General features: G+C 53.5%; 1 protein-coding gene across 1 annotated transcript in view; it reads left to right on the forward strand.

The window, feature by feature from the left end:
- SLCO2A1 (solute carrier organic anion transporter family member 2A1) overlaps positions 1–5,183 on the forward strand; it is a 77,048-nt gene extending 71,865 nt beyond the window's left edge. Inside the window, exons 12-14 of the mRNA XM_032869667.1 lie at positions 1,591–1,655; positions 4,212–4,335; positions 4,478–5,183. Coding sequence (XP_032725558.1) covers positions 1,591–1,655; positions 4,212–4,335; positions 4,478–4,598 — 310 coding nt within the window. The 3' untranslated portion in view covers positions 4,599–5,183. The remainder of the gene's footprint in view (positions 1–1,590; positions 1,656–4,211; positions 4,336–4,477) is intronic.
- The last annotated feature ends 10,312 nt before the right edge of the window (positions 5,184–15,495 follow it).

The raw sequence follows: 15,495 nt of genomic DNA on the forward strand, positions 1-15,495 counted from the left end.
AGCGAAATGGAAGAGGCCCCAGGATCCCAAAATGGTTTAAAGATAGATCCCACTGGGAAAGATGAGAGAATGGATGCTATTTAGTGTGAAGAAGGTGAGGCTTAAAGAGGACCTTGTAGGTAACCCAAGTGTTATTTGTACCCTGGCCCCTAATCAGGTGTGGAAATACAAGCTGGGAGAAATTTGGAAGGAGACAGCGGGCCAAATGCCAGAGTTAGTTCACAGCCGATGAGGGCAAGCACCGTAAGGGGCTCAAGCCGTTCATCAGAAGCCAAACTGGGGTACCCAAGCCACGTTCAGTCCAGAATCTAGGGGAGTCTGCTCAGGGACAATGACCAGGACTATTATGAACTCGGGCCACTGGAGGAAACTGTGGGCATAAAGGGAGTATCTACTAGATGGAGATTTGAGGCACCTTTCACAGGTGGGGGCTCCCAAATGGGTGCCTCAAGCCCATGAGTATTTGTTTCACTCAGCCATCCTTCAGAGGACCTGGAAGAGGGCCTTTTTCCATGTTGCTAGCAGGAGTGTGGGGCCGGAACAAAATGTGTGCAGAGACCTGGATATTACTTCTGAGTTCCCTTCCTTGATGTCTCTTCCGCCCCAAAAGCCCTTCCCCCATGGCACCCACCCCCCAGGAGTGTGGGTGTTCAGAGCACGAGAAGCCTGGTGCCTCTGCAGGCCACCTCCTGGCTCCCCACCTTGTGGATGGGGTTTCCCTCTCTGCCCCCCGCCCAGCTGGGATGGCAGGGCCTGGCAATAGCACCGCCAGATAGCTTCCCTGTCTCTCTTTGAATCTCCTTCCTCAGCTGAACACTTGTCCTCTCTTGAGGGAAGAAGGGTAGGGACAAGACCAGGTCTTTCGTTTGCAGGACCCAGTGCAAATTGAAAATGAGAGGCTCCTGGTTCCAAAATTATTAAGAATTTCAATACAGCCACAGCAGAACATTAAATCCAGCCTGGGGCCTTTCTGAGGACAGGGCCCTGGGAGGCAGCACAGGCCACACGCCCACAAAGCTGGCCCTAGGTAAAGGATTTTTTCAGTTGCACACAGAAGCCTAGGGCCCAGGAGCCTTAATTACACTTTCATCAGGGCTGTCTTTATTGCTATTCACACTTCACAGGAGTTGTTCAGACCTGCTGCTGTGAACACACCCTTTCCCATCCTTCTCTCCATTCCCAGCCTCTTCTGCCCTCTGCCTCTTGAAGGGGGCAGGGGCAACCCTAAAAACCACAAGACCAGAGGCTCTCAAATTTGATTGTGCAACAGAATCTCCTGAAGGGCTTCCTAAAGCACAGATGGCTGGGCACCACCCCAGGGGACATGATTCTTAGGTCTAAGGTAGGGCCCGAGAATCTGCATTCCTAATGAGTTCCCAGGGGGCTCATGCTACTGGCACAGCAACCACGCTTTGAGAACCACCAATTCCGACAACAGGAGCACTCGGCCGGGGTGAACCCAGCCAGCCAGGTGGCTGTCTGGCCATTTGAGGGGAGGTTCTGGCTGGCTCTGTGGCAGGCTGCCCCTGACTGAGCCAAGGCACATCCCGGAGTCCTCTGGCTCCTGACTCTCCCTATTTTCCTTTTCAGTGTGGTGAACCAGGACGAAAAGTCATTTGCCATCGGGGTACAGTTCTTGCTGATGCGCCTGCTGGGTAAGTGTCTGAGATGCCCCCTTCCTTCCTGAGGAGGGGCTCCAGGGCATGGGAGGGCAGGGCTGCCAGGGGCAGGCGTGGGGGAAACCCTGTCTCATCTCTGCTGTAAGGAGAGGCAGTGCATCATCAACACGTCAGCAAAGGCCAAGACCCTATATGGGCGGTTTCCCTGTTACTTGAGGTTAGGAAAGATTCCATCTATGGCATTAATTCCAAGCAAAACTATGTAAGAAAAATGAAAAGTGGACACAGCTGAGGATACCTAATAAAGAATTGAACGCAGGTATTTTTTTTCATCTTTTTCCAAGAACTGGCTGTAGGAACAAACCTCTGCATTCCTGTCCCAGCCAGAACAGCAGTTGAGCCCGGCCCTGGCTTCCCTCCCACTTTACAGAACTCACTCCTCCTGCCTCTATTCAGCAAGTGTTTCCCAGTGTGGGGCCCTCTGCCGGCAAACCCAGCCTACACTCAAGCAGCCCAGAGACCACGGTGAAACAGAGCCCTGCCTGGGGGAGCTGGGAACACCTGGCCCTCTCCCTGGTGGCGTGGCTGGGGGGGTGGCTCATGTGTGCCCCTCGCCCACCCTCTCTCAGAGGCTCAGGCTGGACCATGCCTTCGCAGCCCATCCAGGCCATGGCATGCAGACCCTTGCAGGGCCTGGTAAGCCAAGTAAAGGGACTACATGGAACAGAGTATTGATTCAGGATCCGGCGGGTGCACACAGCAGCAGGGAGCATGGCAGCCGCCTGGGAAGGACTTCAGTCACTGTTAGAGGGTCCTGGCTGGCCTCCAGTGCTGAAATCCCTCCCTGCAGAGCCAGCCATGCCTTATCTGGGAGCCAGGCTGCACTTGGCCCTCCAGCAGCTTCCCTGATGGTTCTGGGCTGTGTTGGTGATGTCCCTCCTGGGGCCTGCTGAGCCAGAACCTTTGCAGGGCCATCTCCCACGGAGGTTGGGTGGGGCATACAGATGATGATTAAACTAGTCTTTTCCACGGGATTTCTCAGCCTCTGGTTCCTGGCTGCCCTCATGCCAGCACCACCACTTCAGAACCTGTTGCTCGGGCCTGTATTACCAGCATGGAGGACACAGGGCAGAGGGCTCTGCCATGTCCTGGTGGCTGAGGTATGGCCATCATCACGGCTCCTTCTTACCAAACAGCACTCATGTGTAACTCGCTCTGAGACCTGTGCTGGGAAGGAAGCCCCGCGTTGCACCCAGCGCAGCCAGTGGCCCGGATGGGCCCTGAAAAGCTTCTCCCAGCCACCTGGGAAACAACCACTGTCCCACCACTCATGGCACCTGCCACCTTTTTTTGTCCCTTGAGCTCAGACAACTCGATACGGGATCACAGTTAGAAAATCCAGGCTGGAGGCCTTCCATTCATCACCCAAGAACGCAATCACACTCTGGGGTAGAAGGCAGGATTTCCCATGGATAAAACCCAGCAAGTTTAAAATTACCCACCAGGACTTGGCCAGTAATGTTTCTGGAACTTCGTTTACTACGTAGGAATTTTTTATTACTATTACTTTATTACTATTATTTTATTATATTATATTATTACTATTAGTTTACTACTATTATTTACTATGTTGGTGGACAATCCCCATGGCCAGTTTCCATGCCCTGCTTAGCCGGAGACTCTGAAGTGAGCAGGGTCTGAGTAGAGAAGCTGGTTCTCAAACGTTCCCACTTATGGGTGGAGCCACAGGCAGATCTCCTCTTTCATTCCTCCTGAAGCAGCTTCTCTCAGGATCCTCCACAGGGTTGGCCAGCCTGTTCTGAGCACAGTGTTTCAGGGTGTGGATCCTGGACAAATTCCTCCCTAGTCCAGTGACTGCCTAGATCTGTAGCTAACAATACAGGGGTCATTCTGAATACTTAACAGCAGGAAGGCCTCTAGAGCCTCTGCTAGATCGGGTTTCACCATTCAACTGTGGGGAAGTTCAAGGGGCTGGGGGAGAGACTCTGAGCAGCCAGGGTGTCCGGGGTCTTCCGGGGGCATTGTCTAAGGCAGCAGGCAGCCTGGTGTCCTGGAAGAGCATGGGCTTCGAGGAAACAAGGGTTCGAAGTCCAGCCCCGACCCTCTTGGTTCTGAGAGTGTGAGCTAGCCATGCCCACCTTCCTCCTCCTTAGAACGAGGGCACCCACCCACCTCCAGGCCCTGTCAGGACATGAGGAGTCATTGCCCTCCAGAGACCCCTGCCACACTGTGGAAGTCAACATCTCTCCACTTGAGGGCCAATCCAGTGTGAGAACTGTGTTGTCGGTCTGAGTTGGCAGCTAGGTGACCTCTGTGACTCACTGCCCTGAAAGGATGGCTCAGGTCTCTTTTCTCTCCTAAGCCTCTAGGGAAAGAGAAATTCAGGCTTCCCAGAAAGCTGTTTGACTGTGCAAAGGCACTGCAGTTCCCAGGGGTGGGGCGGAGCCACTCTCATTCATGGGAACCATGCAGGGGTACTGGGGGCAAGGACCTGCCCCCACCCTGCCAGGCACCTCCACCTGCAGCTCTATGTAACCTGGGCTTTCTGAACTCTCTTCCCGTGGACACCAGCCTGGCTGCCCTCTCCAGCCCTCTACGGCCTCACCATCGACCACTCGTGCATCCGGTGGAGCTCGCAGTGCTCAGGGAGGCGTGGGGCCTGTGCGTACTATGACAACGATGCTCTCCGAGACAGGTGAGGGCCCTGCATGCCCCCATTGCCCGGGTGGTAATGGATCCTTCCCTGGGCTGCTGCCCTTCCAGATGGCCCTGACCCTGGGACATGGGCCACGGAGCCACCGCACCCCCTCACTGGTTCATCTCCTCCTGCCCCCCAGGTACCTGGGCCTGCAGGTGGGCTACAAGGCACTGGGTGTGCTGCTGCTCTTGTTCATCAGCTGGCGGGTGAAGAAGAACAAGGAGTACAATGTGCAGGAGAAGGCTGCGGGCCTCATCTGACCCTTGACCCTTGGCCCAGCCACTGCCTGCTCCAGAAAGTGGACCCTGCCCCTCCACAACTGTCTGTATTTACTAATGTTAACATATTGTTTCCGGTTTTTTTAAATAAGAGAAAACCCTAGTCACCATTTGCCCTCTCTGCCTCCCCTCCACCCCTCTCCCCTGGCAGGATTCCTCGGGTCCATTGTGTACCTGGGCTGGATGGGCACTGGACTGGAGGGCCAGGCCTTCTCAGCTCCTTGGGAGGCAGCCCTGTGCCCAGGATCTCCTCGGTGCTGGATCTCCCAGCAAGGATGCAGCCCCTGCCCCCCACCCCAGTGTTGTGGGGAAGGCTTTCCTAAGTGGAGAGAGCAAAGCATTATCTCCCCAGAGCGAAAGGGAGAGGGCTAGGTTATGGTTAACAGCCAGAGGCAGGCTAGGGGAGGGAGGGGCTTGGCTGTAACCCCCTTTGTGTCTTGGTTCAGCATCAGCACAGAACCCAGGAGGGACTGGCCTCCTTCCCCTCAGATCTTTGCTTCTTTCCCCAAAAGGCCATTTTGGAAGCTGCCATGTTGGGGAGTATGGCCAGCCGATTCCCTCTCAGGTGCCACATATTCGGGTACCAGAGCAGAGACCAAGATACCCCGAAGGTGGGTCATCCACATGCTGTTCCTCTTAACTAGCTCCTTCTGTGCTAAGAAAGCCATACCACAGTGAAGACCCAAGGAGGGCTGTGAAGTGGTCAGTAGCCCAGCCTCCCCCACCCTGTCTGTGAGGACGAGACTGCTCAACTCAGAGTGACAGGAAGACCCTTCCCAAGTTTCCCTGGGAGCGGATGAGGTGGCCGCTCATGGGCTTCCCTGCTGGACCTCACCCTGTGTGCTGAAGAGTACAGACAGGCAGTCCGAGATGTCAGCAGAGCAGGCAGTGAAGCTTGGGGCGGGGGTGTATGTCAAGGGCTACTGAGCTGGATGGTGAGTCCGTGAAACAGAAGCCAGGGTGGTCGGCTTCTCTGGCTCCAGACACACCTGTGTTCGTCAACGTGTTCTCAGCCTCTCCTCACTGCCCCTCCAGGGCCCGGGGTCGAGCAACCTCACTGCTGTGTGGTGATGGTTCAGAATCAGATGTCCACAACGGAGGCCTTTCATCAACAAGTATTATATTTATTGCAGACCAGCTTTGTGCAAGGCAGAGCCAAACATGGCTTTCCGCTGGGCCTTCCTAGGAGCTCCCCTTCCCTCCCTCCATCCACACGGGGTCTTCTCCCGAGTGTGCTTGGTGGGCAGCAGCAGGGGAGACCCAGCACAAACCCAGAGACTGTCAATAGGATCTTGACCATCTGTGTCCCACCAGAGGGCCCTAGCACCTGGCCCTTTGCCAGACAGAGACCTGGCTCACCGCATCCTCTGGAGCAGCTGGAACTGGTTATTGCCATCCATGGCCCTCTTGAGTGCCACTCTTCTTGGAAGAACCCTCCAGAACCCTACCAGAAGCCATCTCTGGAAAAGACTCCTGTGGTGGTAAGCCAAACTTGGATGCCAGTGGCCAAACTGCTGTGAGACTGAAGTCTTTGTGAAAGTCACACTGCTACACGTGGCCTTATTTCCAAAGATCGCACTCAGGAAGGGAGGCTCCATGCAACCTCCGGGGACAGTGACAGCATTTTAAGATGGTTCTGCTTGGAAAATGGTTCCCTGCTAGTCGTCCTGGTCCTCCTCTCTGTGATATAACCAAATTCTGGAGGCACTGCCTTCAGCCGAGCTCATGAACAATGAATGCCAACCTGCAGATTCTGGAAGATTGGTTGCCCTCCCAAGGCTTTATTCTATTATGATGTTGCTATTAATATATTATAATTTTGCTACTGATATAACTTGGTTGTGAATTTGTAATGTCATCTGTATCCATCAGAAAGCCAATAGAACCTGCACTTTCTGGCCGGAGGAGGTGCCCTTGCCACAACCACAGGGGCGCCTGGCCATGGGGATCGGAGGTAGCATGACTCCCCACCCATCAGCCCGGTTCAGAGCCAGCAGCAGGTGCTTGCTGGTCCTTCGGTGAAGTTCTGCAGACTACCATCAAAGGCCCACGGTGCCTTGGGTTCATATCTGCAGGTGGAGTGGAGCACCAATAGCTCAGTCCATGAGACAGATCAGCATTCATATCCTAATCGTCACTGGTCCCTTGGTCACAGCCATCCTACCCCTCCCCACGGCAAAGCTTTTCCCCTGACGGCCAGCAGAGACTATAATGGAGCCACCTTCATTTCACTTCTAGAGCAAACACTTCTAAGGCTGAGCAAACTTCCTGGAGGGCTGGACACTCACAGAGGATGTGGTTAAAACCCAGTTTCCCAACCCCTCCAGCCAGCCCCTGGGTCTATGGGAGTGGCTCCTGTCCCAGGCCCCTCCTGTGAGGCCAATGTGGGGAGTCCCTACACCTGGGTGGTGGGTCTTGAGTGCAGCAGAACCTTGGTGACCCCCACCTGTGCTTGGGCCGCTGAGAATTCAGACTCTGTAGGCCCCTGACAGGGGAGGGGTGCCTGTTAATCGGATTCCCTGGGCCGCTGCAACCAGGAGCCAGTGGGCATGAAGAACAGAGCTCACTGTGCTGTGTTAAGTGCGTACCACGTACTGAGAGTGGGAGTCTTACTCTCCCAGCTTGAGTGTGCACAGACAATGATACAATTATTCTCTGAATCAGTTAGGTTTGGTTTCTAGCTGTCATCCAGCCAGCTGGCTGGAAGGTCAGCATCGACCCTCCTCAATGGTCTGGTCCCCAAAGACATCCACAGTCCCTTGGGTCATGCCAGTATGGGTCCTTGGTCCCTTCCCAGGCTGAGGTTCCCGACCTGCCCTGCTTCCCCCCTAGCCTGGAAACCATGCAGAGGCTAGATGCAGGCCTAGGCCCTCCCCCTGCCCAGCCCCAGGAAGCCCACCTCTTGGCTCCACTCCCTCTGCCAGCATAATCCAGCACCTCAAGGGCTGAACAAAAAAAGCCAGGGAAGAAAGGGTCTGTAGGAACTTTTTACCTCATCCTTCCTGGAATTTCTTAGCATAGGAGGGGGGAAATGCAGTGAAAATCAAATACCATATCTTCACGATTTATCCTTGGGTCTCAGGCCCTCTGGGGGTGATCCTCATCATAGCCCCATGAGGGAGGCCACACTGGTCTGAAGGCCCCATTCAAAGATAAGGAACCTGAAATTGGGGAAATCATTGTGGCCTACTTTACCCAAATGACACCTAGCTGGGTCTGGACTTAAATCACGCTGCCAGCTCTTTCTCCTCCAGACTCAGAGGCAGCCCCAGCCTCCCTACTGAGAGATTCTGAAATAGGGGGAGGCCCCTCTATTCCCACTGAAATTCACTGGCCCATGGAAGGAGGTGGGGGGATCTGTTGAGGGCTATGAAAGGGGGAAGGGAAGCGGGGAGGACCAGGTAGAACGTCCTTCACCCCCACCTTCCATTCAAGTAGCAAGAACATTACCGTGCTCATCCCACAGGGCCGGTTTCGCCCCATAGCACCATGAGTTAAAGGAGAGTCACAGAGAAAATGGACAAAGAGGAAAAGGCTTTCAAGACAAAAAGGCCCTAGAGAGAGCTACACACAGACAGACCTTCAAGGGAACACCCCCACCTGGTGACAGGTTAGCAGATTCTCGCTTAGGAAACAAAGCCACATTGTGATCTTCTCCAAGCCCTCGCAGAGGTGGAGATATACAGCTAAGCTGGGGGCTGAATCCGGCTGTCTTGGATTGTTACTAAAATATCATATTACAGATTCCCGAAGTGATGAGACTGGCAGGGGCTGTGTGTGTGTGTGTGTGTGTGTGAGAGAGAGAGAGACAGACAGACAGACAGACATAGAGAAAGAGAGACAGACAGACAGAGAAACTCTGCAAATCCAAAGGAGAAATCCTCTTTTCCAACCATAGGGACTACATACCTGGGGAAAAGGTCCATCTCCTGCCAATAGCACCCGATTCATTATAACCTTTCCTCAGAGATTAAATACGTAAACAGGCCCCAGGCAAGCCTTTGGCAAATTGCGAGAGAAAGTTTTTCTCCCATGACACACCCTGCCATTCATCCCCACACAACACAGGGGTCAACCCAGCTTGCTAAGGCCCCTGCAACCCCCCACCCCACCCGAGGCGCTGCCACATCTTGAAGTCAGTAACAGTGACTAAAATGCACAGGGATTTTGCTGCCCAGCCACTCATCCAGCCAGCTCCTCTAACTGGAATTCAGTCAGGATAGGCAGGGCCAGCCATGGTCACCGTCCCTGTCTGTCACAGGACATAACAGGAGCCCTTCTTTTGCTCACCCAAAGTCTCCTGTGGGTCCAGCTGGCTCTCCAGGGCAGTGGCTCCGCAATGCCATCTGCCTGGATGCCGGGGTCCCTCCATGTCACACCGTGCCACCAGCACTGACCAGGCAGGCCCAGAAAGTCCTCAGAGGTCCCGCACTGGTAAGTCAAGTCTGGCCCCAAGGTGACACGCTCCACCTCTGTCCCCAGCATGTTGGCTGTCACAGGAGTGGGGAAAGATAATTCCGTGAGCTCAAGAGAAACAGAAAGCAGGTATGGACAGTGCTAGAAACCTCTACCACCAGGGGTGAACCTGGGGGACATGGTGCTCTTGCACCTTTAAGCCAGCTTCGTCAGGCTGTTGGGAAGGGGGAGGTGTTTTCCAAAGGAGGCAGCTTCCATGCTGCCTCTGAAAGGGGATGATGGGATGATTTCTAGGCAAGGCCCAGCCCACAGGCAGTTTGCAGAGAGGTGGGGAGGTGGGGAAGGAAGCAGAGGAAGGGGAGCTGAGGCGGCAGCTGAGAGAGAGGCAGGTCCCAGGAAGGTTCTCTTGAGATGGGAGAGATTTCCTGGGGAGGCTGAGAAGCCAAAGAGAAGTACAGCCGTTTGAGCAACCCTGGGAAGGAGGAGGGTGAGCTGACGCGCCCTGGAGGAACCTCAGCCTGAACTTCCACCCGCCCTGGAAGGCCACTATGGCTAATCCTATCCTCGGAATGGAAAAAATGAGGCCCCCTTCTAGCTGTCACTTGTGCCTCCATTTGTTCACTTAGTACCTAATGCAGATGAGAACCAGAGATGACAAACACATGGTCCCTAGCCTTCAGAGGCTTATTAGGAGCCAGAATAAGACTGTAACAGAGGGCAGAGTTCAAGTCTATGAGCTCATTTGGTTGAGAGATCAGAGAAGTGGGTTGATCCAGGTCTTGAAGGATGGACTGGATCTCAAGAGACTATAAGGTGCAAAGACCTTCCAGGCAACGGGAAGGAAGCAGGAAAACCTGGGCAAGCTCTGAGAAACCATGGACCACGGGACCCACGAAGGAGATCAGACATAAGACCTGGAGAGGCAGCTGGATCCAGGCTTAGAGGCTCTTGGAGGGTCTTGGAGGCTGGCTTATGGCAGGCTGTGAGTGGTGGGGCCAGCCAAGTCCTGGCTCCTCAGTCAGGGCCTGGGAGAAGAGCCTCAGAGCCCCAGCCAACCAATCCCAGGAAGGTGCTCCTAGCTCAGGGTCTCCTTCTGGAGTCTATACTGGAAAGGGGCGCCTGAGTGGGCCATGCAATACCCTCAGGGGGCTGCCATACCGTACTCCCAGCACACACCAGCTCTGCCCCCACATACTCAGGGAGCCCCTACCTCATGCACTTGAAGGAGCCACCCATTTGCAGCCTCACCCTTGGCCAATGCTTCAAAGCTGCCCCAGCCGAGGGTGGGGTGAAATCTGCTCTGTGTCCATCCTTTCCCTCCCACCTCCTCTCTCTGACCATCTGGGCCCTGGAGCCCCAGGCTTGGAGCTGGGATTTGAGAGGTTTCATCTCCGGGCCAAATGCAACTAATTTAAGTCCCCCATTGTTGCCAACCCCTTTCTCTTTACTCTGCTGTCCATCAGTGTGAGAAACAGGAGGTATCCCCTTTTACAGACATCCAATCCTTAGAAGTGACCTCAGAGGTCCCAGATAGGGACTAACATTTGTTTAAACCTTGGTCCTCATTACACCTCACTACCCCTAGTTTACAGAAGAGGAACAGAGATGGCTGGATGTGACAGAAGCTCTCCTTTGTGTCCACACTGGGAAAGGACCCAGGCCAATTTCACACTGTTTCTGTCTGGCTCCTTGACCCAAGGAGCCTCTCCGGACACACTGAGATTTCAGAAGGACTCTTGAACCTCAGGGCTCCGACAGCTCAGACGCCGTCCCAAGTGCGGTAGACAGGCGAGCACCCTGAATCATCACTGCAGCCCTGGAGTAAGCCACCATTCTGCCGTTTCACAGATGAGGAGCCTGAGCCTGAGGAGCGACGCGCAGCGGTCTCGGTTGCATTTCTCTCCTTTGCCGTGAGGGGACGCGCGCTGGGCAGGCGGGCGCTGGGGTCCGCGGAGAGCTGGGTCCCGCCGGGCCCTGCGAGCCCGCAGAGAAGCGGTCGACCACCAGAGGGCGCGCCCGTCCCTGGGCCCGGGCCCTACCAGGAGCCCGGTGGAGGCACCACGCCTGGCGGACGCAGGGGACGCGCGGCCGGGACGGCTCCGCGCGGCGATCCGGCACTCCGCCCGGCTTCTGGCCGCGCAGCTGCCCCTGCCCGGGCACCCTTGGTCCTCACGCCCACCCCAGTCCCGCACCGCCTACTCTGGCGCCCCGGAGCGGACCGGGATCTGGGCACCAGCTCACAGCTCATGGCCTTAAGGAGATGTCCCTCTCTCCCGCTCGGCGACAAAGCACCATTTAGTCTGTTCATCTGTATTTTCAGCACGAATGTGTAGTGAACACATTAAAGAAGACGGAAAGCAAAGGGAAAGATGCCGGGAAGCACCAAAGGGCGCAGGCGGCTTCCTGACGCTCTCTGACCTGTTGTGAGCAGAGCGGCCACCCAGCCTGCAATGTGGAGTCCTCACAGCCTCTCCACAGCGTCGCCCTCTGGGGACCATCATTCCGCGGCTGCAGGGGGCTCAGGTCCCCCTAAACCCTGTTTGCTCCGGTCCCCAGAGCACATTCGAGGGCCTGGCCCTGAAATGGGAGCGGGCATCAGAGAGAAAGCTGTGTCTGTGTCCTGGCCATCGCCACCTGGGAAGTAATCCAATTGCCCATCCTGTGGAATCAGACATCCAGCAAGAACTGGGCACCAGCCTGTGGTGTGAATAAGACAAACAGAACCCCTTCCCCCCGTGGAATTTACAATTCAGGAAGCAAGAGAGACAAAACCAAGAAGGCACGGAAATTGCATGGCAATTGCTAATAATCTGTTACAGGTGCAGCAGTGCCGTGAAGAAATACAGACAAATGGATACCTCCATTGGAATGCAGGGGGAAGAGCAGGTCCATGGGGCTCCCACAAAGCTCAGAGAGGCCAGTTGCCTGGCGGGGAGGGGGGGGTGTGGTAGGGGGCAAGAGTAGAGGCCGTGAACTCCAGCTGAACCTTGAAGGCTAGGGCTAGTTTGTTGAGCAAGGCCTCAGAACGGGGCTATTCTGGGCAGAGTGGGCTGCAGGAGTGAAGGTTCACAGGTAAGAAAGCTGGGGTATGTTTGCCTGGAAAGCAGAGGCAGGGAGTGCACATTACAAGTTGCCGGAGCATAATGGGTGGTCATTGTACCGCGCACACCTCCTTTAGCAACTGGATGCTGTCTGTGGGTAATGGGAAGGCATTGACAGCTTGTTAACGGAGGCAAGATGCAACCAGGTTTCTGGGTTATTTAATAAAAGGCTGCTGGGGCTGCAGGTGTACTTGGAAAGGGGAGACTGGCTGGCAAGGTGGATTCTATGGAAGGAGGCCTCCTTCTTGTCATTATGGCTGCTGGGGGAACCGGCGCTGGAAAGATCAGAGCTGGGATGCTCTCGTGGGTCCAGAGTTGAGGGAAGGGCCTGTGAGCAGCAGAGCAACCTAGGCCCCACAGGCTCGCAGTAGCCCTGCTGTGTGCTGACCCCAGGGCTGGAGCTGATGCCGGGGCCAGAATGCGCCTTGTTAGAAAGCAGATGTTGGGAACCGACGGTGTCTGGGTTCTGATAGGCCCACAGGACATTCCCGTTTTCAGGTTTGCTGCGAACGTGGGGAGTGTTTGAATTTTGGATTTTCTCTTGAAAAAACCCCTGGGCGCCAGCACTCCTGCCAGATGACAAGGGGTTGGAGCTAAGTACAGAGCACTCCTTTAGATGGTCCCTGTACTCCTAGGGTGGCTGTGGGGCCCACATCACCGGCTGTGGGTATTTCAATTTCCACGCATACACACGCCCTGGAAGAGTCCAGGGGAGCCACTGAAAATCCAGGAGCCTGTTGGAAAAGGCCTGAAGGGAGGTTCTTGAGAAATAAGGAACCGGCGGAGGATTGCCGGCTGGGGGCGCTAGAGAGCGGCGCCCGAACTGATCTCCCCGTCTCTCTGGCGGGACCTCTTCTCCCTGACTCTCCCACCGCACTTCATGGCACCCCAGCCTTCTGGCTGATCGGACCCAAGGTTTGGAGACAGAAGAAAATAAAGGGGGAAAGCTTAGGCACTGTGGAGGCACGAGGAGAGGGGTCTGTGGTTGCAGCCATGTCCTGCTTCTGGAATCATGGTGGGCCCATGGTTTGGGGAGAATTCATTGAGCTTTCTGTACTTCGTGTCTTCCAGTTTGCAGAATGAAGTGCCTACAGGTCACGCATGTATCTCAGTCGGGCACCGCCGTAGCCCCACCATCAACCCCGGTGGGGGATGGGGGTGGTGGGAGGACACAGAGTCGTCCTTAAAGTCAAGCTCACACTTCAGATTTTATTTTCCCAAGGTTGCTTGAATTGGTGGTTCTGAGTACATTTTAGATTTACACGCATGGTTTTATTGTAAAATAACATTTAACCATCTTTTTAAGTAAATGGTCTTTGTATTAAAATGCCCTCAAGGGGCGCCTGGGTGGCTCAGTGGGTTAAGCCGCTGCCTTCGGCTCAGGTCATGATCTCGGAGTCCTGGGATCGAGCCCCGCATCGGGCTCTCTGCTCAGCAAGGAGCCTGCTTCCTCCTCTCTCTCTGCCTGCCTCTCTGCCTGCTTGTGATCTCTCTATCAAATAAATAAATAAAATCTTAAAAAAAAAATAAATAAAATGCCCTCAAATGGAAAGCCTTTTCCATTATAAAACTTTTACCAATTTACTTTTATATTTGTGATTTTTTTTTTAACGAGGGCCGGTAGTACCATGTTGCAAGTTACCACCTGCCCTGTGATTTATTTGAGACAGAGATGGCTTTGAGCCAAAAGTCTGATTTTTTTAACTTAGTAAAATAAATGATTTTTTTTTATTCCCCACTTGCTCAGTCTGCACTGTCTGATAGGGCAAAAAAATTATGTGAGAAGAAATAGGATTATCAGTTTTAACATTCATTATAAATTGTAATAACATTTTAATCTTTATTGTTTGAAATTCATCTGGAACTTAAAATGTTATAATAAATAGCTTTCTACCCCCCCAAATATCTGCATATATTTGTTCTCTCTTGTCAGAGCACAATATTTACTTGTTAAATGGACGCTTAATTATTAATAGTTTAATTTTATACCCACAAGCTACCTATTTCAAGAGCAAAGTTGTTTTTTATATAAAGTCCGTTCTCTACCCATGAATTTTTAAAACTTATTTAATATGCTTACACACATCTTGGAGTTTTAAAATCACACTCTTTCCCTTGGCTTTCTATAGGATTGCAAAAATGGGCCCCCTGGGGCTATAAGTACACTTGGGGGACAGGCAGGAAGAATGAAATGTTCATCAAGCCTTTGGTTGTTAAGATAATGAGTCAGGAATCCACAGATCTCCGTACTGTTTATTTGAATACCCTTGGAATATTATTCAGCATCTCTGGGTAGATAACCTCATATGGCTGTGATTCATATGTGCTGAGTGAGAATCCCTAGAGACGCACCTTCCTGTCACCTCCCACTTCACCATGCTGGTGGGGAACATCTTTCCCACTTAAACAATGGAACAACCCAACCCAGTGCCAGAAGGGCCTCTCAACCCACATGACTTAGTCAAGCAGGGAGATCTTCAGGGGTGGAAAGCAAAAGGTGACTTCCAGAGAGGGGGTTACACACCCTGACACATACACAGTAAGCCCCTCCTTTTCATTCTGGCTCCTATATTGTGGGTCTTATCATTGAAATGTGAATGATGCCCCCATACAAATGTCCTGTGCACAGTGAAGAAAAGGAAAGAGACAATGTGGTCGGAACTAACTCCTGTTGAAACAAGTTGGAGCCAGAAGCCTGAGAGCCCTAGACTGGCCATTTGTGGATCAGCACAGCACCTTCTGCCTTCCTGTCCTTACCAAGGATCCCAAACGGCAAAAACTCAAGCCAGCCAGCACAGGTGTCTTCTCTGACTGAGGCTTTACCCTCTCTGCAGAGAGGCCTCACAAAGGGAGGCCTGAGGAAAGCCTGACCCTTTGCCTTGGCCTGGGACAGCGATGGAAACCTCCCAGGTGGGGGATTCACAATTCAGATCTGAGTACGGTAGCGCATTCCCAGCTTTGAGATGGAAACCTGTTTGAGGGAAGAGAAACTTTTTCCTAGCTTTCTTAATCTTACCACCTATGGTAAGCTGAATGTTGGCCCCCAAGGATATGTCCATATCCCAGTCCCCTGGAAGGTGTGAATGTTACTTTATATGGCAAAGACTTTCCAAGTGTCATTTAAGGATCTTAAAATGGGGAGATTATCCTGGATAATCTTGGGAGACCCTAAATACCATCACAAGTCCATATAAGAGAGAGGCAGAAGGTCACACACAGAAGAGAAGGCAATGGGAAGAAGCAAGGAACCACTCTCCCCTAGAATCTTCAGAGATAGCATAGCCCTACCAAGGTCTTCATGTCAAACCCAGTGATCCTACTTTCAGACTTCTGGCCTCTAGAACTGTAAGAATAATTTTCTG

This window comes from Lontra canadensis, unplaced genomic scaffold, assembly GCF_010015895.1.
Source record: "Lontra canadensis isolate GAN:19392208 unplaced genomic scaffold, GSC_riverotter_1.0 scaffold38, whole genome shotgun sequence".
Classification (NCBI taxonomy): Eukaryota; Metazoa; Chordata; class Mammalia; order Carnivora; family Mustelidae; genus Lontra; species Lontra canadensis.